The sequence below is a fragment of the Astyanax mexicanus genome, chromosome 1, assembly GCF_023375975.1.
Source record: "Astyanax mexicanus isolate ESR-SI-001 chromosome 1, AstMex3_surface, whole genome shotgun sequence".
Taxonomy (NCBI): Eukaryota; Metazoa; Chordata; class Actinopteri; order Characiformes; family Acestrorhamphidae; genus Astyanax; species Astyanax mexicanus.
In genome coordinates, this window is record NC_064408.1 from 103278615 (window position 1) to 103304863 (window position 26249).

The 26249-nt window shown below is 36.0% G+C and overlaps 2 protein-coding genes across 3 annotated transcripts in view; one reads left to right on the forward strand and one right to left on the reverse strand.

The window, feature by feature from the left end:
* vps41 (VPS41 subunit of HOPS complex) overlaps positions 1-6999 on the reverse strand; it is a 43393-nt gene extending 36394 nt beyond the window's left edge. The window contains exons 1-2 of the mRNA XM_022667009.2: positions 6713-6999; positions 6314-6352 (exon numbers count right to left, since the gene is read on the reverse strand). Coding sequence (XP_022522730.2) covers positions 6314-6352; positions 6713-6733 — 60 coding nt within the window. The 5' untranslated portion in view covers positions 6734-6999. The remainder of the gene's footprint in view (positions 1-6313; positions 6353-6712) is intronic.
* Positions 7000-15441: 8442 nt separating this feature from the next.
* pou6f2 (POU class 6 homeobox 2) overlaps positions 15442-26249 on the forward strand; it is a 178377-nt gene continuing 167569 nt past the window's right edge. For both annotated transcript variants that reach the window (XM_022667014.2, XM_022667015.2), the window contains exon 1: positions 15442-15954. In XM_022667014.2, the coding sequence (XP_022522735.2) occupies positions 15739-15954 (216 nt within the window). In that variant the 5' untranslated portion in view covers positions 15442-15738. The remainder of the gene's footprint in view (positions 15955-26249) is intronic.

Sequence of the window (26249 nt, forward strand, 5' to 3'; positions counted from 1 at the left end):
CGTCCATTTCCTGTTCTCTCCAGATGTGAAATTTCTAATGCCTGGACATTTGTCATGGTCTACAAAGCCATTATAGTTGTGGAAGGGAGAAAAAGAAAGAAGGAAGAAAAAAAAAACCTGACAAACTTTCTATGAGGAGTATGTGTGTGTGTTTGGGGGGGGGGGGTGGGATTGGAGTGATATCTCTGCCGTTTCATATCCCATAATTTCTGCTTCTTGTTAGTGTTTGCCGTTGCCACGCTGACGTGGTGGATGAGTGTTGTGCTGGCGTTTCCGCGCAGCTCCTAATTGGTGCCCTGGGGAGCAGGGGATGAAGGGAAGTCTTTCTTTAATTGCCCCGTTCCAGGAGTGGTGTGACCATCCACACACTCCTCTGCCACTCACACACGCTCTCCAACCCTCATTCTCTCTTTCTCTCCACATCCATCTATCTTCCCTCGTTCTCTCTCCATTCTCTAGTCAGAAAGCAGATTGCATGGCTATGTTGAAGCGAGGGGGCTTCAAACCCACACACAGATTAATGTCAGCCAAAGCCCAGCATCTTCCCCCCCATTCCCTCCGTGACATCACGTCTCCAGGCTTCGGCACGTTCTCTGCACTCGAGTGGGACATAATTCTTCCCCGGCAAGAAATTTCAGAGTGGTGGCTTTGTGATGGTAGATACTACAAGCTCTCTGTCCACAACAAGCATTAGATACAGAGAGAGAGAGAGAGAGAGAGAGAAAGAGAGAGAGAGAGAGAGAGAGAGAGACATGGATGAGAGAGAAGGTGTTACTGCAGATGTTCATAAAACAGATCTAAAAGTAGCCAGATGGCTGTAGAACATTCTCAAACACTGGACCAGACAGGATGCCCTGCATGCTCGCAGTCTCATCATGAACTAAAACATATTAGGGTGCACATGCAGACTGGTGAGAGAGAGAAAGATACAAAGAAAGAAACAAGAAGAGAATTATAGACAGAATAAAACAGAGAGAATGAATGACAGATGTATAAGCAGTGAATGTTTTGATAGTAAAGTGCATATAGTATGTAAAGTACATTCTTATTATATTTAATACACAAAAAAACTAAACATATCCTACTTTTGTTGGATGACTATACCGTCTCTACTGTACAAATAAGGCTTTCAACTGAAAAGATATGACTAAGCTAGGAAATAGCCAAACTTATATAAATAACCCTGTAGTGTCAGAAACCACATAAAACACATCAGCAAGTCTGAGTTTGAGTTTGCTTGTTCACCTATGTGGTGATTTAGGCATAATTGTTAACTTATGTGTTTTAGCCTTCCTGTATCTCCTAGATCCATTTCTGTCGTTACTCCATTGACACAAGACTAGTCAGTGGAAGCAAAAAAATAGTCAATTTGATTTTCCACAATGAATATTCTATATAATGTCTCAGGCACTGTTCTAATTATATATTTTTTAAACTAGTCCTGTAACCAAAAAATATTATTTTAGTATTTTTTTTTTCTAAGTATACATAGAACAGATAAAGTCAAACAGTCTTCACAAAACTTTTTAAAATTTATTTCACAAAATGATCCCCATTACACATTGGCTTGCTGTCATTTTTTGATGGTAAGTTAATTGGTTATAGTCTATATGCTAGTCACCATAAAGAAAACTATCAAGTTTCACTAATTAAAGTGCTTTTCTTCAAATGTGCCCATCAATGGAAAATTGCATTAGTTGAATATGTAAAGTAAATATGCATTTGCTAGTATTTCCCCCACGAGAAGAGATACGGAAAGAGAAAAGAGAGAAGGAAATAAGAAGGAAGATGGCGAGGAGGTGGGTGTCAAGTTGTTTGACGTGCAGGTAGACAGAAAGCGAGGGTTTATATAGGGTAGGTAGTGGGAGGAGTAGGGGTGTGGATCAGTCAGTGTTTTTTTATTTTAAATAAAATCTGGCAGAGGCTAAACAGATCTTAATTCTTGACCACACAATCTCACAGCTACTATCTAGACTCTATGACTACAGAAAAGCATTGACCGCACAATGTCTCTCAAATGTGAAGTGTGTGCAGTATGATGTGTAGGTCTTCCTATCCTTATAAGTTTGAAAAACAAGAACCTCTGGTCTTTTAGCCTGTCCTGAAAACTCAGTAAAGGCAGTCTGAGAGGCTTGCTCTGAGAGTAGGGGGTGGGTCTACTAGCCTTTTAGAAATTTAAGCATGCCTAAAATGGTTACAGCTAAAACATGGAGATGACATTCCTAGATTATATGTTACTGTGGACAGTGGAGAGGAGTAGGACAACCATTAAAGTGAACCGACACCAGTCTTCCAATACATTGGTAACATTTTGGTTTCCAATATGCTTGTAATACTTTTGTTTCTAGAAAAAGAAAAAAAATTGATTTGTTACAGTGTTACATGCCATCAGAGCAGAATAATAGTAATAGTCATCATTTTGATAATACAGCAGTCCTGAATTCAAATCAATGGTATTCAAAATATAACATATTCTACTTTTTGTTTAAGTAACTTTACAGTCACTACAGTCCAAGGAATTTTTAAAACTAGAATTAGAGCAATGTTGTCAGGATCTGATTGCATTTAGCGACAGAAGCAGAGTAGAATCAGAATTTCACCTCATACCAAATTCTCCAAAACATTCAAGAAAACACAGTTCCACAGCTCCACAACTCAATGCTGCTAGGCTTTATACCCCTAAAGCCCATGCCTGGCAATAAGCATGGTTTATAATGTTCTTGTTTATCTGTTCAGGATAATTATATTTATTTAATGGGCAGTACTTCTTTTCAGGGATTAAAGAAGCTATATATGTGTGCATTTGCTGTTTCATATAAATGCTTATGGGTTTAGAGTGGATTGTCATGAAAGTTCTTGTAGATGTAATGTGTAGGTGTTTTTTCCAATACTTTTGTCCATAAAGTGTAAACACTGTTTTGCATTTTTTTTCCAAAATCCCAGCTATTGTTGTTGTTTCTTTCATTATTACTGTTTCTGGTGAATCCTGAGAGAATAAGAGAGGGAGATAAAGATATATGGAGAGATGCAGATAGAGATAGATATATAGAGAGATGTGAGAGAGACTGTAGGACATTATAATGAATCGCTAAATGAGCTGCAGCTTGTATCGGTTCAGCAGGATGACACAGTCGTGAACTCCGGGATGTCTGACAGTTTGTGGACAGAGTCAGAGATTTCATTTGCAGTGAGAGCCGCCTGCTCCTTTACTTATTCATTCTGAATTGTGTATTTTTTCTTTAAGGAGCTGCAGTGGGCCTATTCAGCGTGTGCCTGACATTTCACTCTCTGTATCACTTACAGCCTCCATCCCATCTCAGCCTGACACACCGTATTTTATTTACACAGAGAGAGAGAGTGTGAGAAAGAGAGAGAGAGAGAGAGGGAGAGAGACAGAGAGAGAGAGAATGTTACCAGCTTCCTGAAGTCTAATCCACTCTGGGACAGGATTACTTGAACTGCACTGAAAAGGCTAGAGCTAATTAAAGAGAAATTCCACAGTTTCTGAGAAGTTTGGTGCAAAACTTGTATGGAAACAACAATTAAAAAGGCAGCTTAATGCCTTTAAAAAGATATTACAAAACAATACTTCATTAAATGGTCATGAATGTTCTATTTAATGTCTCAGACACTGTTCTAATTGTATTTTTTGAGCTTATCCTGTAGCCATTAATTATGTAAACATAGGACAGATAAAGACAAACAAGAGACTTAAGAAACTTTTTTTTATTTTATTTCACCAAATTATCCACATTACACATCCCAAATATCCCACATCGGCTTGCTGTAAATTTTGATGGTAAGGTAATAGGTTATATTTTATATCAGGGGTCTGCAATTAAGTTGGCCAGAAATTTTCCAAGCCATTACCTGGCAGGCCACAAAAAATATATATATTTGTTTTAGAAAATTAAATGTTATGGGATGTAGTGCTACAGACTAGTAGCTCTCCAGTCCAGAGGGTTGTTGAACCCAATTGAAGAACAGTTGAATTTAAAGCAGGTAAACCCAAGAAGAAAGGAAAAATAAATAAAATACACCGATCCTTAGGCAGGATTGAACCCATGTCATCAGTGTAGCAGTCATATACACTACCGCTGCCCCAGCTAATGAACTGGGACACACCCAGGAAAAAACACCCTTATAAATAGGTAGGCAAGTTCCAAGTTTAAACTCCAGTGAATAACTGTGTTCACATTTTTGAAATGTTATACCTCCTCTAAACTTAAATGAACACTAACCTTATGCTGTAAACTATCAAGAGCTTTTAAGGTAATTAATTGTGTTCCTTGTGTTTTTGTAATAATAGGCTTCATGCAAGATTATTCCATAAATTCATATTTTTAAACATTTCAAGACCAAAGTAACCAAACTGAAAATTATTTAAAGAAAGCAAAGTAATCAAAGTAATGCTCTTTTCACCAATCACCTGGTGTGATGCTTTGCTGGAACAACTGAATAGTCTGTGACCATTACAGCTCATTACAAAAAGATGGTTGGATTTAGGTAACCTAGAGGAAGTACATAAACAAGTAGCATTGCGTAATAGGGGACTAGAAGTTGCAAAAATCACTTTTGAAATGTCATTGATATCCTAAGGATATTTAGATGAAAACTGATGATACTACTTGTGTAGTCCGAAGTACAACTGCCTTAATACAATGCTATGGCCAGCATTCAACATTCTAAATGTATTATGCTAACATTCTGTGCTAGCCACAGCATGAGACAGGGTGCTTTACCTACCAACTCTCATTTTTTGATAAAAAGGAAGTTTCTTGATTAAGAGGTAAAGAGGAAGTTACTGCTTCAGGGAGAGACATTCTGCCTTAATTCGTTGGCTTGAATGTTTTATTTTAATTTACACTTAATGCACTTTAATCAATATTGTAACACTTAATATGTTAAATCACACTGAACCGTGAAATACAGTACAATATAGTGCTGTATATGTGGCTATTGTAACTTTTGACAGAGACATTTTACTTAAATGAATTAAATGTGAATACAAACTGTTATATGTCTATATATTAAAAATAACCTCCAATATAAGTGTACTTATGGTACATCTTCACACATAGCACAAATATTGTATTAGAAAGTGTTGCACTGTATGAAGCTTTTAAAGTATCAAGGTAGAGAAATTATTTAGAGACTTAAATCATTCCTTTAATTTAATAAATAATTTCTTCATACATGAAGCAACTCCTACCAATCTGTTTAATAAATGATTCCCTTTGTTTAGCTACATTTAGAGAACGAATTGTCAATTAAGGGTAGGATTTATTAAACTGAAAGATAGGGCTGGATGATATCATTATCATTATCATATTTCCACACAGTAATGTGTTTTTTTTTTTTAAATCACACTCAGATGCAATACATTATGGTATTTTCTTTTTATGTTGTGCAAAATACTTTCAAAAATACTGTATAGATATTTACAATACATTTCCCGGCCCTAATAAAGATTTTATAGTGGATGTTTAAAAGTAAATAAAATAATGAATGTAGAAAATGTAAAATGCAATTATATTTATATTAGTGGTGTCAATTAAAATACTAGTATATACTTGTATGTTTGAGGGGAGATAAAGCCAATATGGAGCGCTGGAATGAATAATGCATGATGAATTGGATCGAGAAAACTTTTTTTTACTTTTTGAAACATCTCAGCTTGATTGTAAGGAATTCTAAATTAGAATTTAATTTGCTGAGTATAAAAAGGCCTTTTTACATCTGTAGTTTGTTTCTATGCTCTGGATCAGTTGATGAGTTTGTTTACTCTTCCTCTGTTTGGTTTGGTTTCACACAGGCATAAACCTGTGCACCAAAATGCTCACCAATAAACCACACAAGCACATGTCTCCTCTGATTGGCCAGAGCTGTCTGGTGCTGGAGCTGCGCTTTTAAACACAGTTTTTTCAATGGGACGTGCAACACAGGTGTGAGCAGTGAACGCTGCACATTATTGCGTGTGTAAACTGTGCCTTATCAGCAGTTAACTCAATTAAAAATAAGTATATTTCATAGCTGGGTTGGACTGAGACTAGATCATGATCTCTCCACAACAGATCAGTCCAGAAAAAAGAAATCTGTGCGCTGGGCAGTGCAGATTACGGCAGAAGTTGGGGTGAAACTTGGTGGCATATTTAATTTTTGTAAAAAAATAATAACACGTTACTGATTCCAAATTAATCGCATGCATTAACGCCTTAACATTGACAGCCCTAATAATAACTGATTACTGTATTTAAACTCAAAGTAAACAAGGGTTTGTTTATATAATATGCTCCCTAAATCCAAATCTTACCTCTGAATCATCTGTGGACTCCTCACTTGGTTTTCTCTCCTGGAAAAAAAGACACAGTCTTAGCTTCCCATTCAAATCTAGCTCAGTTAAATTACCTAGTTAGTCTAGCAAGAGTTAAGTGAATAGAAAAATTACTAGCGCTACCACACACATCAGTGTCTATATAGGATATAGACGTGTAAATGTACATAAATAGGATCTACTAGTAGTAGTGGTACCATAATAATAATAACTAGTAATGAGCTGAAGCTAAGAGCTGATATGAAGACAGTCAGGGGAAACTGTTGACACTAGCATTGTCCATACGTCACCGTAATAACAGTTCACACAATAAGCACATTAATCGCGTATTTTCGGTGAAACAGTCTGTAATGTAATGTAGTTAAACTGAACGCTCACCTTCTCCTCCAGTTCCGACATGGCTAAGCTAGTGTTAACCGCTAGCGTTAGCCTTAGTATCCGTCAGTAAGAGGAAACAGGCGCCGCAGAAATCCGGTTTCTACACTAAACTCTCCGTTTATAATCTTATAATGTGAAGAAAAGGCGAAAGGGAGCCGTGACCGAGCTCTCCTGTTAAACTGCACCTCTTCTTAGCCGTAAAAACACAGTAAAATCCTCAGTTTAAGCTAAAGCAAAGCAGCTGCAGCATTTTGACACTAGTCATGAGCACGGTCACATGACAACAACACAAGGAAAGAGCAGGGGCATGCTGGGAAATGTAGTTTAATCCCACTCATGCTTTCTGAGAGTTGGCTTGTAAGACGACCAAAGGTATTGCTCCTCAAAAAAAATATTTCTCTGTATTTCTTATCCTCATTGGGGAAAAAATACTTGGCTTGATATGGCTTAACAGCATATGGTATGTTTGTGTCTGACAAGCATGATCAAACTGAAGAAGCGAGACCACCAGTAACAACAACCAGCATACTTAAACCAGGATTAATTATGCTGGTTGACTAGCATGCCCACCATGACCATGCTGTTCTGCTACCTTCAATTCTCCTCGGAAATTCAGGTAAGTGATGTTTTTATCCCATTAGAACAGTGAATCATTCATTTTTTTAATGTATTGCAACTGATTTAATTGGTTAGCTAATAACAACCTGCAAGTGTTGAAGTGTTGTAGCAATAACAGAAATATAAACAGTTTACAGTTTACAATACAGTTTACAAAATTGTCTGCATCAATTTATTGACCTCTTGTTACTGACACGCCCCCAACTGGGAAACTCTAGGCTTATCTAACAATCTGAGTTTCCCACTGGCAAATATGAGTGTGTGGTGGCGTTTATGTGCTCGGATCTCGTAAATACTATATTTTCGACAAAATAATGGTTGACCAGCATGACCAACAAGGCGAAGCTGTTCAATCAGCATTACCAGCATGTGTGAGTAGCTGCCTTCAGTAAATCTCTTCCATGAAGAAGTTGGATCGTTCAAATTTACCATTCCATCTTAAATGCTGCAAAATTACCAGTCCTTCTTGAATGGTGCTAATTTACCATTTCACCTTGAATGCTGCTAATTTACAATTTTACCTTAATGCTGCTAATTTACAATTTTACCTTAATGCTGCTAATTTACCATTTCACCGTAGATGTTGCTAATTTACCGATTCACCTTACATGCTGCTAGTTTACCATTCCACCTTAAATGCTGCTACTTTACCATTTCACCTTAGATGTTGCTAATTTACCGATTCACCTTACATGCTGCTAGTTTACCATTCCACCTTAAATGCTGCTACTTTACCATTTCACCTTAGATGTTGCTAATTTATCAATTCACCTTACATGCTGCTAGTTTACCATTCCACCTTAAATGCTACTTATTTACCATTTCACCTTAAACGCTGCTAATTTACCATTCCACCTTAAATGCTGCTAATTTACCATTCCACCTTAAATGCTGCTAATTTACCATTCCACCTTAAATGCTGCTAATTTACCATTTCACCTTAAATGCTGCTAATGTACTATTTTACATTAAATACTGCTAATTTACCATTCTACCTTAGCTGGTGCTGTGGCAACACACAGGCTTCAGGCTGTAAGTTGCATTTTTAGGCGCTTGGACTTAACGTCTCACCCCGTCTTAACATCTTTATGTGGAATAAAACGTTCACATAAGAATCCAGGTTTAGTTTACTGTTGACTGATTGTCATTTCTGCACAACATAAGCAGAATTATATAAAACTTTTAAGGCACTTATACACATGCTGAAGGCTCAAGGTTTAGTGTTTGATTTATTAACTAATCCTCTAAATTCAGTGTTTAAATTGTGTACATTATGATATCTATGCTATGCTTTTTTAGTAGGCCTTTAAGGGTCTGGGCATGTGCCTTGCCTGATTCTGAGGAGATGCAAAAAGAGGTCATCATTCAGAGTTAATCATGATTCATCCCCAGGTAAGTGTACATCAGGCTCCATGACACTGTCCGAATATTCAGCATCCCTGTCTGTATAATCCTAATGACCCGGAGGAGAAACAGTCATTTTTATACCCTCACCCCAAGCTTATTCCTATGCGTTTGAGAGGACGGGACATTTGATTAGATTTACTTAGACATTCTTACATTTTGATTCGTAACAGACCGCTGCCATACACGGCCGTGGGATAGGATCATTTGCGACAGGCTGTCAATACGTCTTACATGATTATGCTGATGTGGTGTGGCAGGCCAAGAGGCAGGGTTACCATATTCATATACAGGAAATACAGGCCACAATATGGAAACTGCTGTTTGGGATTGAGGGCATACTATGGCATGTTGGTTTGTTAGACCCATACATTGAATGCAAAATTCAGATTAAATCTGAATCAAAGTTTTAGCTTTGTTCTTATTCTTATTTAAGTCTGGAATGTATGACCCAAAAACTACAAAAATGCATGAAAGGGATAACATGACTCACATCACATTTCACAGTTGTATCTTTAACATAATTTTTAATGTAAAATCTTCAGTAGGATGTAAAATTTACTGTACATACACAGTATGTTTATATATATTTATTGACTTGCTGGAATTTAAGCTAAAATTGTGTTGAGTGACAAATATCACTGCTGGCAGCATTTGCAGATGATGTAGCGATGATTCTTGCAGACATGGCCAACACATCTCACACAAAAAGTTGGCACCCTTCAGTTCGTGGCTGTTGGGCAGATTTCCCATTGCCTCGCTGTACTGTAGACAAATTGTGTCTGAAGCAGATTCTAAACAGCAACTGATACAATGAGACATGCATGGAAGAGGCATATCAAGTGATGTAATGTTGTTAAAATAATGTTTTGATAAAAAAAGATAAGAAAAGAATAAGCCTGGCACAATAAATGTTTTTATTGGACAATATATTATCCCACAAAAATTGCAACAAACAATATTATTGTCATTTTAAGAACATTTTATTCCACTGATATAATGAAGGGTGATTAAACAACTGTATGAAGATGTAGGTCTACAAGTATTGTGTGAGTGTATATGATCATGCAGAGTGAGATCAGATCCCGGTGATTCATGGAGAAGATAAAATACTGCAAACAATAAGTTGACAAGTAATAGCAAACAAGTAATAGTGCCATAATATTTATTCAATTTAGGAAAAAGGCAATTTCCATAATGCTGTTTTCCAGTGTATGATGTAGGTGTGATGTAAGTGAGCTACACCTACACAAGTCATTTCAGTGTTGTATGATAACTATATTAATAATCAATACAATTACAATTAATAATAAATACAATTTTTTATAATTTTCAATAATTAGACATGGAAAATATGTTTTTATTGTGTCAAACTGTGTTTTGTCAGAATTGATGTGTAATACTCTAATGCCATCTGGGCTCACACTTTTCATTCATACATTAATGGTAGTTGAAATGTAAATATATAAGATATATTGAATGGTTTCCCTTTGAATTGTTGCGAGGTCAGACTTTTACACTCTTGCCTGTAATGTCTGTTAAAGGCGGTGGTGACCAAATCTAGTACATGTGGTAAACAAGACAGGATCTGAGGAAAAATGCTAGATGAAACACACAGGCTTATCTCGTAGCGCAGACCCCGGCCTCGTACAGAATACACTATCAGTCTCGTCTGTGTTTTATGAGCTACTTCAGAGAGTGCTTTTTGCACCGTTCGACACCGCGTTAATGTCCACTCATCCATTATAGCTGTAGATTTCATCTGTATTATATTCCTGGCAAACAGCGTGGTAAATACTTGAAGAGCCCTCAGGTTCTGAAGTCGGGGTCACTTCATCAATGCATTATCCTTAGTATAACTGCTAATAATTGATGAGCAGAAGCATAGTGCTCCCCTGCTTACCACATCATTGGCTTTGGTCAGTCTACCTTTAGGCTGTTGCTGAATTATTCACTCCTTTTCCACTTCTTTTTACTACATGGATTTTATACCTGTGATGTTCGTCTAAGACAACTCTGACTTTTAAAAGAATTGATGCTTTAAAGACATTATTGTTCGACACAACGAAATTGAACATTGTTACTGAAATATAAAAAATCCAGTCTGTGATTTAAAATTATTTTCAGTATGTTTTAAACATTTAGTTTTTTTTGGACTTTTGGAAAAACTCACCGGCTTTCCAAAGTTAAGCAAAATTTGATACACTATAAATACCATAGATGCACTATAAATAGGATACTTTTTCTTGGTTCTACTACTGGTTCTACAAAAAGAAATGGGAACTGGTTCTAAAAGGGACAGAAAATATTTTTCATTAAAATAAAAAGGATGTATTTACTTTTAGAAAATTAACAAAATGTACCATTTGACCAGGGATGCTGATTTGAAGTTCCATGCAAGCTTTTACAACATAGGCTATTTATTTAATTATTATTTGCATCCAATTATGCATCCAAGTTATAAATAGAGATGCATTTTTCTTTATAATTGAAAATTTGAAATACCAACACTGTCCAGCACTTTTGTTATTAGGTAATGATTCTGGTATTTATTTGTAACAAATATAAAAGAAGATTCTTATGCTTCTTCTTCTTATTATTATTTATAGTATATTTGTATGCTATATTGCATAATATTCTGTTGAGGAACGTTCGGCTACAGTAATTTTTTAGGCATTTTGATTCTGGAGCGTTCTACAGCCAAGCTATTTTAAAAACGGTTAGAATCTGGCCAGATGTTATTTGGTTTGTGAAGAATCATATTTGAAAATGGGTGTGGGACTATTGTTTACCTCCAGTAGTTATACTGTAAGTGATTATGTGTACAGTATGTTTATGTGAATGTATGAGAGAAGTGTGTGTGTACTGGTGTGTAACTGTTGTAAATTATTGTAAATAAAATAAAAATGTTATTCGCAAAAGGAAATACCAACACTATAAAAACATTATTAAACACAGATAAAACACCACACATTGTAAGTGTGTGATATTTCAGCAATTCTAATATTGTTGGATTTAATTCATTTTCTGATCCAGCATTTTCCGTATCAATACCATATCAGTACCAGTCAACATTTCAATGCTGATCTGTCATCTTTAAATAAGTGATAAACCTGCTGCACATGCAGCACAGGCTTTATACTGTATGTGCTTTTTTGTGCATTTCTTACTGTACCACAGACCGAAAGCTGACCTTTTGTTCTCTGTGTGATCAGATAACAGTGATTGATTTATTCTGATTTGTCAGCTCTACGATAGGCTGCTTTATTGCCATTGCCACTTTTAGTCCTCTTATTGACGGACAAGTGCAACAGAGCCTGGAGCCAAATCAGCTCTAGACCTTTTTTTTTTTTTTTTAGATCTGTTGCGCATCAACAACTGAGTGGGCAAGAAATAAACGAGCAGCCAAATGTCCAATTAGTTTTGACCTATTGTAATACGAGGAATGTTATTTTTGTGTGATTATGTTGTCATTAATTATGACAGTGTTGTATCCACTGAAATGAATGTAATTTCACTTGTCTATAAATGAATTTGAGGAGAGTTCCCAAGAGGGGTGAGTGTTTCATATCAGAAGAAATAGAATGTATAGGAGATAAAACTGTTGTAGACTCATTTTTATGTATTTTTATAAAAAGCACCCCTTTACAATTGCATTCTCCTTCTGGTCCAATTTAAAAAGGTAAAAATGGGAAGTTCCATTATTTTTGTACCTTATTCTCTCAGCTGAACCCGACTTTAGTCCCCCTTAAAAGAGCCAGCGATGCCCATGTCGCTGACCACTGTGGCCTTTCAGGTTGTATGTGTGGTACACACTGAGAATTGAGAAATGTTAAATGCTCACACACATTCAGAAATAGATTATTCTATGTACTGGCCATTTCAAGATCTCACAAGATATCGCCTCATGACTTATACAGGTCTGCGAATCCCAAGCCGTCCTTTGATGTAACACTTCATAATCAATATACAGCTCTGGAAAAAATTACGAGACCACTTCAGTTTCTGCGTCAGTTTCTCTGATTTAGCTATTTATAAGTATAAATTTCAGTAAAATTAACATTGTTGTGTTATTCTATAAACTACAGACAACATTTCTCCCAAATTCCAAATAAAAATATTGCCATTTAGAGCATTTATTTGCAAAAAATGAGAAATAGCTAAAATTATTAAGATTAAGATTAAGAGCTTTCAGATCTCAAATAATGCAAAGAAAACAAGTTCATATTCATAAAGTTTTAAGAGTTTAGAAATCAATATTTGGTGCAATAACCCTGGTTTTGGCATGTTCTCCTCCACCAGTCTTACACACTGCTTTTGGATAACTTTATGCCACTCCTATCTTATGCTGCTATCCCATGACTTTTGACATAAAATCATTATTGAAATCTTATAATCTTCCTCTTATTTAAGCGAAAAGCAAACAAACAAACAAATCAACAAACAAACAAACAAAAATAACATGTCCCGCTCTCACCTGAAGGTGCAGAACAGTATAAACTGTGTCAATGTTCAATTACGTACGGGCTATATATGCTGTGCATTATCTCTGCCCTATAGCCAGCTGCTTGGACCATCACTCCATATAGTAAAGGTCTCTTCTCTCCTGAGGAATAGTGTCTGAGCCACCAGAGAGGAAGAGTGCTTCTTCAGTCGTCTTCCTCAGGAGCTGACCTTTAAGCTCTATTCGGTGCAGATGTCATTGTGATGCCTGATCTGACTGACACACCCCCCCAAACACACACTCACACACCTCTGTCTCAGACCCCCCCTGTGGCCTCTGTCTTGCTTACATGGAGCTGCTTTTGTCACTCCGCTATCACTTTGCTGTATGATTTATTAATTCCTCTGCTGTTGTTTGTGGATATTTTTAGATTTTATGTGTATATTCATAAAGAAATAAAAGTTTTCAACATTTGTTATTGGTTTTATAAGGCGATCTGCATTGCGAAAGATATTGTTAAAACTAGAGATGAGCACTGGTGCTCTAGAACTTGGTTGAGAATTGGTTATGGTGCCAATATTCAGATACAGAAATCACGGTTCGGGTATTTGTGGCAGTTGGATATTTAACAGAAATTATTTAGAAAATTTAAAATAAGTGTTCATCAGTTGGCTCAATTATTAATTGACACTATTTAAGACATTAATAAACATAAAACAGTTAATGCTTACGAATGTTTTAAATCATGCAAATTAATAATCAACTGAGGCATTAAGTGAACATTTTGTAATCATTAAATAATATATTAACTAGTGTCCATTATTAATTATTTGAAGTGTTGCTGTTAATATTGTAAATTGGTACCAGAAAAGGAAAAAGATATACAGGCCTGTTTTTTGTTTTATCAGGACAGTAAAGGAACAGCTCTTCATGTAGTTGTGATTAATTACATTGTTTTCTCTAAAACACAAGTTACTTAACGTGAGTGTGTTAATTAATGAGCATGCTGTGCTGTTTGTGACATGACTGAGAATACTCTGAGAGATATTCTGCTGATACGTCTTGTTGGAAATATTCTATTTATGAGATAAATGAGCATGAACACCACCACAAACATGTATTTATGAATGGGATTTATTTTTTTGATATATAGTCTCTATAACTACAGTATTTAACTATATAGATTGTTTATGTGTTAGTTATTTAGCAGCAACACATCAACATTGTTGTATAATCGTATAAACAGATATATATATATATTGCTAGACAAAAGGTTGGGGTATTTATTTATATTTACATTGTAGATTAATATTAAAGACATCAAAACAATTAAGGGACACATATGGAATTACGTAGTAATTAAAAAAAAGACTATTCCAATCATTATTCCAGGAGACACTACCTCAATTAAGCCACTAAAAAATATCAAGAGAGCGGAAATCTGTCATCAAAGCTCAATGTGGTACTCAGAATAAGCTAAAGTATAAAACATATTCTGGTTTATTCAACATTCATTTATTCAGCATGTTCCTGTGTAGCTTTAATGTTTTCAATATTCGATTTACAATTTAAACAATGATAATAGAAGAATAAGAAGAGGTGTGTTCAGACTAATACTTCTTTACAATTATTGTTTAACTGTATTTCTTTTTTTTTTTTACATTAACTTGCACTGAAAACATAAATATCCATCCATCTATCCGTCCATCCCTCCATTCATTATTTATACACCTTTTAACCACTTCATCCTGGCCACAATCATGGTGAGACTGGAGCCTCCCCTGAATCATTGGATGCAAGGCAAAATTATCCCAATGATTTAGGATGCACTGCAGGCCATCGCAGGAAAACATAAATATATCTCGCTAGTTTGTTAGCAGTTTTGCCAATAAATCAACAGTTGCAGCCTAAATATGTTTTTTTATTCTTGCAAATAAATATTACAAAACCAATATTTTATTACATTACATTAAAAGTTGGAATATGGTAATAAAGGCCTGCCATTGAGAAAATAAAAATAAAGTGATAGCCGTCAAGCATTTCAGCGTACCACCATGACTCACAGGGAGGGATATAACCCAGAAGATAATAAACACTGTTCAACAGTTTATGATTAGTAAATGGAAAAATAAGCCTGGTGTTTAAAGGGTCAATTTTAGGGTCTCTCTTTTAGGACATTGATCAAACTTCCAATAAGGTGCAACATTTGGGGGATTTTATCTCAGAAAAACTGGTATAAAATGGTAATTGATTAATTTTGTGATAATCAGGTTAAGCTACGTGTCATTGTTTGTGTCTAATTGTAAGCAGCGTCTCTTTAGCTTCTGGCTTCTCTCTTCCATCATGGTCTGAGAGTGTGATTTGGACTCTGAGGCCTTTCGTCACCCTCACCGTGGGACCTTAGGGCGAGATAGTCAAGAGAAATGGAGAGGCACATACCCATTTCATCTTTCTCTCTCCGCCTTGCTTGTCCTCTGCTAACCACCTCTCCCTCTCTCTTTTTTTCTCTCCCTCCCTCAACACAATCTGCAACCCCTCCCATCTTTCTGTGGACGGATCGATGGTGGCATGCTGGGGCAGCCCGGTGCGGGCAGGGGGGCGAGAGGGGGACGCTGGCCCTTCCTCTCACCCTCATCACCCTCCCTCTCCCCCTGCTGTGCTCCGAGGACAAGCCCTGCTGAGGAAACAATCAACACACTTACCCAGGAGCCAGGCCATTTCCGCCTGCTGCATACGACGACCTGCCAAACTAGCTCGGATCCGTGGACATCCTGAGGTATGCAGACCATGTTATTTAAATATATGCAACCTTATGTGATCATAAATACTATAAAAATATATAATAGAGACTTTTTTATTCTGAGTGTTTGTTCTGATATTAATACTGATAACAATACTGATGTTAAAGTATTAGAAGATACTAAAATGAAACATTAATTTGCACATTTTAAAGCTAATATTATAATAAATATAAATAATATTACAAAACAGTGTATTTAGTTGTATGTACAGTATGTGTTAGTTTAAACAGCTTAGTAATACTTAATACTTAATTATAATTTAATAAATCAGGTTTAATTAATCTGTGCATTGTTAAGTTAAGTCAGGTGGATCTACTAGATAGCAGTGAGCATTGCAGGGAAATTTGAAGTCATCCGCAAGTCTAACACAAAATACTTGTTAATTATTTGTGATACCAATGTTCTTAGCATAAACAAACATTGATAATTAGTTAACTTTGCACAGGGCAGTAAAAACCCTTTCCATGAAGCTCTCTCTTCTCTATTCTCTACTGTTATGGAGCTAATCTGAAGACCACATGTAGTTTGCAAGGCTAAAGCGTTTGACACCAGAAATTTGACTATTTCTGAACACTACGCTGTAGTGGACGTGTAGCACATGTGGCATCTCATCACTGTGCCACACTGGATTTCACTGAGCTCCTGAGAGCAACCCATTCTTTCACTAATGTTTCTGGAAACAGTCTACATGCTTAGGTGCTTGCTTTTATACACCTGTAACCATGGATGTGATTGGAACACCTGAATTCAATGATTTGGATGGATACGTGAATACCTTTGACAGTATATTGTATTTTGAACAACAGAATCATAAGGAGTGTTAACTATCACTAATTATGAATCATACTACACTCTGGATGAGGTTATGCTTTCCTTTAGGGGAAAAAAAACACAGTGCATCCATCAAGAATACAGCAGTCAAATGAAAGCACACATGGCACATAGAAAGCAGTGTATTCTACAGTGACTCTTTGTGTAAGTCGTGTTGTGTGAACATACATTAATGTGAACATACAACTCCCCAGGCAGCAGATTTCAACCAGCAAAAGCAAAACAAAATTCAGCCAGTCTCTTTCCATTCCGTCAGCAGAATGGCCACTAGGTGTCCTGCAGAAATCTGTGAAAAATCACATAATGTAATGTATAATTTACATTACAATGTATAATTTATAATGTACAATGAGTGCAGAGCCATGGCAGATCTTGGATTGTTCTGAGCAAGGGGCCACAATATTCACAGAGGGGCCAAGTATTGTTTTACCAATCACACCATGTTCAAACACTTGAATTTTTTTTTTTTATCTTAAAAAGTACCAAAGGTTTTACACAAAAATATACAATCTGTAATCTGTAAAATGTTTAGAATCTAAAGGGAAAAAAAATCCTTACCAATTTTACATGCATTTTTACAGTGACAGGACAGGGGCATACAATCAGATTTCATCTGGGGCCATTGCCCCTGTGGCCCTTGAACTGCCAGTGGTGCAGAAATATAATACTACTGATATTATGTAGATATAGAGTATGTACAATTAATGTATTGTAGGGATTTAAGTGCCCTGTGTGGCTTTAATCAGTAGAGCTGTAGTTATTACACTGTACTAATGCATTCCACTGTCCTTGATTAAGAGAGCTGTTTCATATTCATTAAACAGAAGCATAAATCAAAAACTGACTGTGTCACCACAGCAGAGCTACAGCGAGGATGCTAATTTGCCTGAAAAGAGGACTAATATGGGTCATAATTCTTAAGTAATGTGTGAATTGGGCCTGAACTGTGCAATTTACTCCCCATGAGGGAAAGACAACGTCTTTATTCACTAGCTTTGCTATCACCAGTCATTAGGACACTCTCTCACGCGCTGCGGACGGCCCCTGTGTCGTCTTCTGTGGCAATTAGTATTATATTACACAGTCAATGAGCAGGGCATGTAAAAGTCAGCGGAGTGGCAAATTCAAGGCAGTTCCTGCTACACAGTCTGCTGGGTGGTGAGGTGGATGAGCAGCTGACTACTGCAATTGTTTACCTGCTTTGAGCATAATTTAGGGGTGTAGGGCAAAGCTGTGGGTAATGTACTGTACTGTATTGTACTGTACTGTTCTGTATAGAGAACAGAATTTTTTTTTTTAAATAATTCCTACGGTTTAAAACACATTGAGCCAGATTTATGAAGTGCACTGCTGAATTTATAGTACTATGATGGTAAGACTTATTTTATTATTTGTTGGAAAAGTTATATACGGCTTTTTATCATTTGCACAAGCAATAATATTTCCGTCACATTATCATTAAGCATTCTACTGAGAATAAAAACAGGCACACCTGATGCTTTAAAGACAGTGAACCGCTGTTATATGATGCACATAATTATTGTAGGTTATTCCTACTCACTATAGATAGACTATCATGCTACAATAGCTAGCAAAGCAGAGACGCTATGCCACCTTCATGAACTGAAAAAAAATTATTTAGTACTCATTTATCCAATGTAAATCATCCTTTACTGCTTCTTTGTTTTTTTTTTTCTTTTCTTCCTCATCATTTCTCGTATTTCTTTTCTTTCTTTAAGATTGCTGAAGTTTTATATTTTGCCGGCTGCAGGAATCACAGACCTGGCTGGCTAGCTACTGTCAGTAACTAGAGGGAGAGGCTCCATTGAAGGGGTTTTCAGTAACAGTGTTGTTATAATTTCCTGCATTGACTGTCACAGAATATCAGGAGGAAATTAATACAGTTTATCATTGCAATCAGTTAACATTGATTGGTTAACTTTCCTTGTGATCACAGGCAAGCCTTGAACATACTTCAAACAATGAACACTGAGCTGATTTGCCAATATTTACTTTTGGATTGTGAGATAATACTTTTAGATGTTTGAGATTCTGCTGCTCTGTCATGATTAGAGAGTTTTTTTTTATTACATACTATATTTAAACAGCAGGTAGCTAAATTAAGCTAAAACTTAATTTCTCATCTATTATCTTTTTAAGGTTACTCTGCATTCACATTTGTCAGAACAGTTCACATTTAATTTTAAGAGAGACATCAAATATTATGGAGTTCTGTTACTTCACTTTCCCATTACTGAAAAGTTCCCTCACTGCTGTCTTGCATTTTCCATCTTCTTAGAGAATTTATAAAATGTTGGATTGGAGTCCTGTAAGTCCTTCAATACCTTCAATACCACACATGACTGTGGCCCAAAAAGCAGTGTCAGATTTTTAGAGCAGAATATATAGTAGATATACATGTTGATATAACTAGAACTCTATAACAAAATAAACAACTGAAGAGATTACACATTAAAAAAAAAACATATGTAGCTGCCACATAAAAAAAGACAAAAACTAAATGTTAAAACCATTGTTATAACTGTTGATATATAAAATATATATAATCACCTACGGAGTGAACATATTCTATCATAATATATTCTGCAAATGTAATAGATGAGAAAATGCACTACTGGAATACTCTTTGCACTGGGTGAATGTGGTTCTCCCAGTTGTTTAAAAAATCTTTGCACTAATGTGTCATTAGTTAAAGCAGGTGCATAGGGGCACTGTTTTTCATTTATTAAGATTAAGGCACCGCACCCCCTCCTCCCCTCTCTCTCTCACTGTTGGAGGTTCTCTAATGCAGTGTTACCAGACTCAGGATATGATTTTTTTTTCTTTACAATCTACTTAGAAATGATTTATCGATCGTGGCCTCTCCTTTCATACAGAATTAGCCAGCCTTTTTGGGAAATCACTTTTTCTCACCTCTTATGTGTGTGTACCCATGTGCAAATGGTCCTGCGCAGTTAACAGGGTGATAGTACAGACCTTGTGGAGGATGGGGGGCTAGGTCTTAGTTTTTTCTCTGTGTGGATGGAATCGAAAGTTCTTGTAAGTGCAGTTAGCTAGACTGCTCTAGGAATTATGTTTTAGTATTATACACTATATTAGTACTTTACTGTTACCCTGTTCTGTGTAGATTTATGGGTAATCTCACTGTGGCTGGTGAAAGGGACAAGTTACAGTAATATGAGAGGAGGAAATCCTATCAAATCCTTTGTCTTTTTTAATCACATATATTTGCACAATGTTTAGAGATACTATAAATAAACACATACAATGAAAACATATATTGGTAATTGAATTATCACTGCTATTTCTACTACTAATATGTCATGTAAAAATATAATTATACATTTATTGCCGGCTTAAAATGCCTTCAATTTTGAATTGGGTACACTGTATTAGATTAGAACATTGTTAGAGAAGATACTGAAGCTACAAGTGAAACAACTACTGAACACAATGCTACCAAGACAAAAGCAGAATGGGAGCAGATCGTCTTTAGAGGTGTACTAATACAACAGGACAATGCTCATCCACATATTGCTGCCTTAAAGACACAGTAGTAATGCCATGGCCCTTCATCGCCAGACATATTCCTAATTAAAAATGTGTGGGATGCTATTTGATGTGCTCTGCAAAATCTGCAGGAATATTTGAGCTGCATGAAATTGACTATTGCAGAACATCAGGGCGGCACGGTGGCTTAGTGGTTAGCATGTTCACCTCTCAGCACTGGGGTCTTGGGTTCAAGTCACCATCTGGGTGCAGTTTCCATGTTCTCCTTGTCTGTGTGGGTCTCCTTTGTGGACACCGTTTTACTCTAAAATTACCTAATTAAGTTTGTGTGTGTGTGTGTGTGTGTGTAAATGTATGTATGACTGTGTCCAGATATGGATTGGCACTCTGTCCTGGGTAAATGCTGTAGTGCCCGATGCAGTCCTCCAGGTGGACGGTCGTTTCCGGTTAAGAGTACGCTGTGTGCTATTGGCTATGAGTGCTGAGTACAAATGGTTGTGTGTAAAAAAAAAAAAAAAGTAAAAAGTGATTGTAAAGTGTCCTTGGGTTTCCAGAAAATCGCTATATAAGCGTAATCTTATTCATACATTCATCATAAGGAACCTCTACAATTTCCCTGCCTTGTTGTGTTGCACATACAGCTCTGGAAAAAAAAAAGACAACTTAAAAATGATAAGTTTCTTTGATTTTACCAAATTTAAAACATCTGGAGTTGAATCAAGAGGAAGATGGATGATCACAAACAATCAAACCAAGCTGAACTGCTTGAATTTTTGCACCAAGCGAGGCATAAAGTTATCCAAAAGCAGTGTGTAAGACTGGTGGAGGAGAACATGCCAAGATGCATGAAAACTGTGCTTACAAACCAGGGTTATTCCACCAAATATAGTTTTTTAAAGTCTTAAAACTTTGAATTATTTGAGGTCTGAAAGCTCTGCATCAGCCTTTTGTTATTTCAGCCATTTCTCATTTTCTGCAAATAAATGCTCTAAATGACAATATTTTTATTTGGAATTTGGGAGAAATGTTGTCTGTAGTTTATAGAATAAAACAACAATGTTCATTTTACTCAAACATATACCTATAAATAGCAAAATCAGAGAAACTAATTCAGTAACTGAAGTGGTCTCTTAATTTTGGATGTTAAACATGCATTACACATCACATTTGCATGTGTAGCTCAATAAATTATGCCCATTTTACTCATATATTTTTCCTGGTAACCTTTAATTTAAAAAAGTAATACATCAATACATCTCTATGTCTACCACAAACTCTCCCTGATATATTGATACTGCAGCTACCATAAATACTAACTTATATATGTCAGTCAGGCCCTAATAGACAAATAGAGATTTTTTTTTGTTGATCCCTGAGGAAAAAACTTGTTCCTTCTGCAGACAAAAATAAAGTAACACAAAATGAATAAACACTTTATACTTATTATTTATAATAAATTGTGAGTTCTTAACCTTAGTGTACCTGGCCTTTAACATACACAGCATGTTCACAAAGGATTGCACTTATTTGTTTGGAAACTTGGAAGTTGGGATATAAATACATCCAATAAATAATCTTAAGCTGTGTGAATGTGTGTGTGTGTGTACACACACTGTGACACTGTAAGGTCCAGATGATGCAGCGTTGCTGCAGGTATTAAAAACTATTCGTCAGTGTCAGCCTGCAGACAGGTCCCAGCTACAGCCCGCCCCATTGACCAATCAGCAAGCAGCCCCTGTCGCAGACAGCGACTGACCAAAGAGCCGTGAGGATGAGGACGAGGATGAGCGAGCACATCTGTGGATAGCATAAAGGTTTCTTAATATACTGTTGCTGCGAGTCGCTACACAAGTATACACACAGTTTCTGTATTATTTTCCCTTTCTTATGGTGAAATACTAGAACTTTCCTTTCTTAAGAGCTGTTAGGGGGACAATCTGAGCCAGGGATGTGTGTGTGACATGTTTTTAGGAAGAAAAAAAAAAGATTAAAATACAGGTACTTCCTTTTTAATACATAAACTTAACCTGCCTCTCAACCTAAACCTAAACTTAACCTGCCCCCAACCTAAACCTAAACTTAACCTAAACCTCAACCTAAACGTAACCTACACCTTAATCTAAACTTAATTTACACTTCAATTTAAGACTAAACTTAATCTGCCCCTGAATCTAAACCTAAACTTGACCTGCCCCTTAACCTCAACCTAAATTTAACCTACACCTTAATCTAAACATAAACTACACCTCAACTTAAACGCAACCCAACTTAAACTTAACCTGCCCTTTAATCCTAACCTAAATTTAACCTACCCCTCAATCTAAACCTAAACGTAACATATACCTCAACTTAAACCCACATTTAACCTGCCCCTCAATCTAAACCTAAATTTAACATATACCTCAATTTAAACCCAAATTTAACCTGCCCCTCAATCTAAACCTAAACGTAACATATACCTCAACTTAAACCCACATTTAACCTTCCCCTCAATCTAAACCTAAACTTAACCTGCTTCTCATCCTAAACCTAAACTTCAATCAATTTAACCCCAAACATAACCTGCCGCTCAATCTAACCTAAACTTAATCTACACCTAAACCTAAACGTAACCTGCCTCTCAACCTAAACCTAATCTTAATCTGCACCTCAACCAAAAACTTAACCTACACCTTAATCTAAACTTCATTTTCACTTCAATTTAAACCTAAACTTAATCTGCCCCTTAATCTAAACCTAAACTTGACCTGCCCCTTATCCTAAACCTAAACTTAATCTAAACCTAATTTTACCTCAACCTAAACTTAACCTACACCGTAATCTAAACGTAAACTACACCTCAACTTAAACCCAACCCAATTTAAACTTAACCTGCCCTTTAATCTTAACCCACATTTAACCTGCCCCTCAATCTAAACCTAAACGTAACATATACCTCAACTTAAACCCAAATTTAACCTGCCCCGCAGTCTGAACCTAAACTTAACCTGCTTCTCATCCTAAACCTAAACTTCAATCAATTTAACCCCAAACATAACCTGCCGCTCAATCTAACCTAAACTTAATCTACACCTAAACCTAAACCTAACCTGCCTCTCAACCTAAACCTAATCTTAATCTGAACCTCAACCTAAATTTAACCTACACCTCAACGTAAAGGTGGCCTACACCTTAACCTAATCACAAATAAAAGACACACCTTAGCCTAAACCTAAACTTAAACTACACCTCAACTTAGTCCTAAACTTAAAATACATCTCAACCTAATGCTGAACTTGAAGATACCCCTCAATCTCAACCAAAACGTAACCTACACCTAAACCTAATCCCACATTTAAAATACACCTAAACCTAATCCCACATTTAAAATACATCTCAACCTAATCCTAAACTTAAACTACAACCTAAACCTGAACTTAACGTGCCACTCAACTTAAATCTAAACTGAGAAAAGCAGCTTGAACACAGCTGTAGTAACACTGCGTTCTGTATTTTCCGTTGAGTACATGGCAGGTTTTGTTGTGTGTATTTGGCAAAACAGGGCCACCAGTGGACAGAACAACAGCACAATGGATAACACCACTACCTACCAATGAGCCACCATACTACACATGTAGGAGACTGGGGTTCAATTCCACATCTGGGTGACTATGCTGCACTACACCGATAAGAGTTCTCAGCTCTCATTTGGTCCTCTGTAATATGAGTAACTGAATAATGCAAACAAAATCAAACAGTAACATTACTAATTAAGAATTACTGGAAATATTATCTATATCAGTGTTACTTTCCCATCTTTCCTCGTTTTTCCTGCCTAGTCCCTCTTCCTCTCTCCTCTTCCTCTCTCTGTCTCTCTCTGTAAGCTGCAGAAGGCTATGAAGCTCCAGAAGGTCAGCTTGAGGATCGATGTATCAAAAAAGAGAGAGAGAGGGGGGAGAAAAAAAGCCGCACACAAACTCACTTTCAATCAATGGCTTTTTATATTTATCTGAGGAAGACCAGCGGGGTCTTATAGTGTCTCGGGCATCAAAGAGCTTTTTCTAACACTCCGCTTTGATAGTCAACAGGCAACGACACAATCTCTCTGCCTTTTCTCTCTGATCCCGACAAGTTAGGACTGCAGCACGCTCTGATAAAAGCACTACATGGAAAAAAAAGAGGGTAATGCAAAAACATAAAATGTATCTTCAAAATCCCAAAACATAAAACAAATATTTTAAGAAAAACAGGCTTAATTCTTAATTTAGTCAGTATAAAAACATTTTATTCCATTTTATTTTGTTTCATTCATCATGAAATTGTAAGTCAATGTAAAGACCAACTGACAGATTTCCATAATGTTAAAAATTAAAAACTGCAAAAAACGTAGAAAAGATACTGTATTTGCATCAGTACCTATATTAATGATATACAGCTCTGGAAAAAAAATAAGAGGCCACTTAAAAATTATGAATTTATACTCTCTGGAATATAATCAAGAGGAAGATGGATGATCACAAGCCATCAAACAAAGCTGAACTGCTTAAATTGTTGCACCAGTAGTGCCAAAAGCAGTGTGTAAGACTGGTGGAGGAGAACATGCCAAGATGCACGAAAACTGTGATTAAAAACCAGTTTTATTCCACCAAAGTTTGATTTCTGAACTCTTAAAAGTTGATGAATATGAACTTGTTTTCTTTGCATTATTTGAGGTCTAAAAGATCTGCATCTTTTTTGTTATTTCAGCCATTTCTCATTTTCTGCAAATAAATGCTCTGAATGACAGTATTTTATTTGGAATTTGGGATAAATGTGTCTGTAGTTTATAAAATAAAACAACAAAGTTAATTTTACTTAAACATTTACCAATAAATAGCAAAATCAGAGAAACTGATTCAGAAACTAAAGTTGTATATTAGGAATGATTTGGGTCAATTACAGCATAGTTACTTACTACCAAATAAATATATGTAAATACTCCTGTCATGATAACTTCTTTTGTTTGGACAATATATCGCGATCGTCACAGATCGCAATATACAATATTAATTTGAGTCTAACACCATTTTAATGTTATTTTATGACACTGAAATAATGATAATATCATAGCATAATAATCAGTGCTATTTATTCATTGTCAAGAGCACTGAGCTTTTAATTAATACAAACATTTAGTCATTGCATTTGAAATACAATAAAAAAATATCCTACGTATATTGTATCAGTCAAAACTAAAATAGAACTACTGTTTTTATACAAAGCAGACATACTGAGCCACTCTCCATGCTAAAAAAATAAAACAATGAGTGATATTGAGGTCAGCAAAAATGACTGTGGTTATGTCCATACTGTGTATTGTATGTGAAGTTGATAACATAATTATTGTGACAGGCGTATATGTATGTATATATTGTATACATAAAAATGAATGGCTATTAACATTAAGTGTTAATTAAGTGTTAAGTGTTACTAAGTTAGGAATTAAATAAATTAAAGTAAATTAATGCTTATTTTTAATGTAAATTATGAAGACCAATGGACACTCGCTTTCTCCATTGAACGTGCACATAGAAGTGTTTTCTGTAGTGGCATGCACGTGTGTGTGTGTGTGTGTGTGGAGCCCTGTGGCGAAGACAAACCTTTAACACAGCAGGAGAGGAACAGGACTAAACCTGAAGATCACCAGGCTTTCTTCAAAAAGAGCCTGAAGGACAATCTAATGCTCCAATCTGTCGCAGTCTGTGGTCACTTTCTCAATTGCATATCCGCAATTAAACCTCTATGAAAGTGAAAGAAAATAAGTTGTTTTAAAATAAAATTATGAACAGTAATAATCAATAGATTTAATTTGCTTTTCGAATCTTCAGGACAGATCACTCAGTAGCTGAGAATGACTTGATCTGTTATATGATTACAGTTACAGCTTATT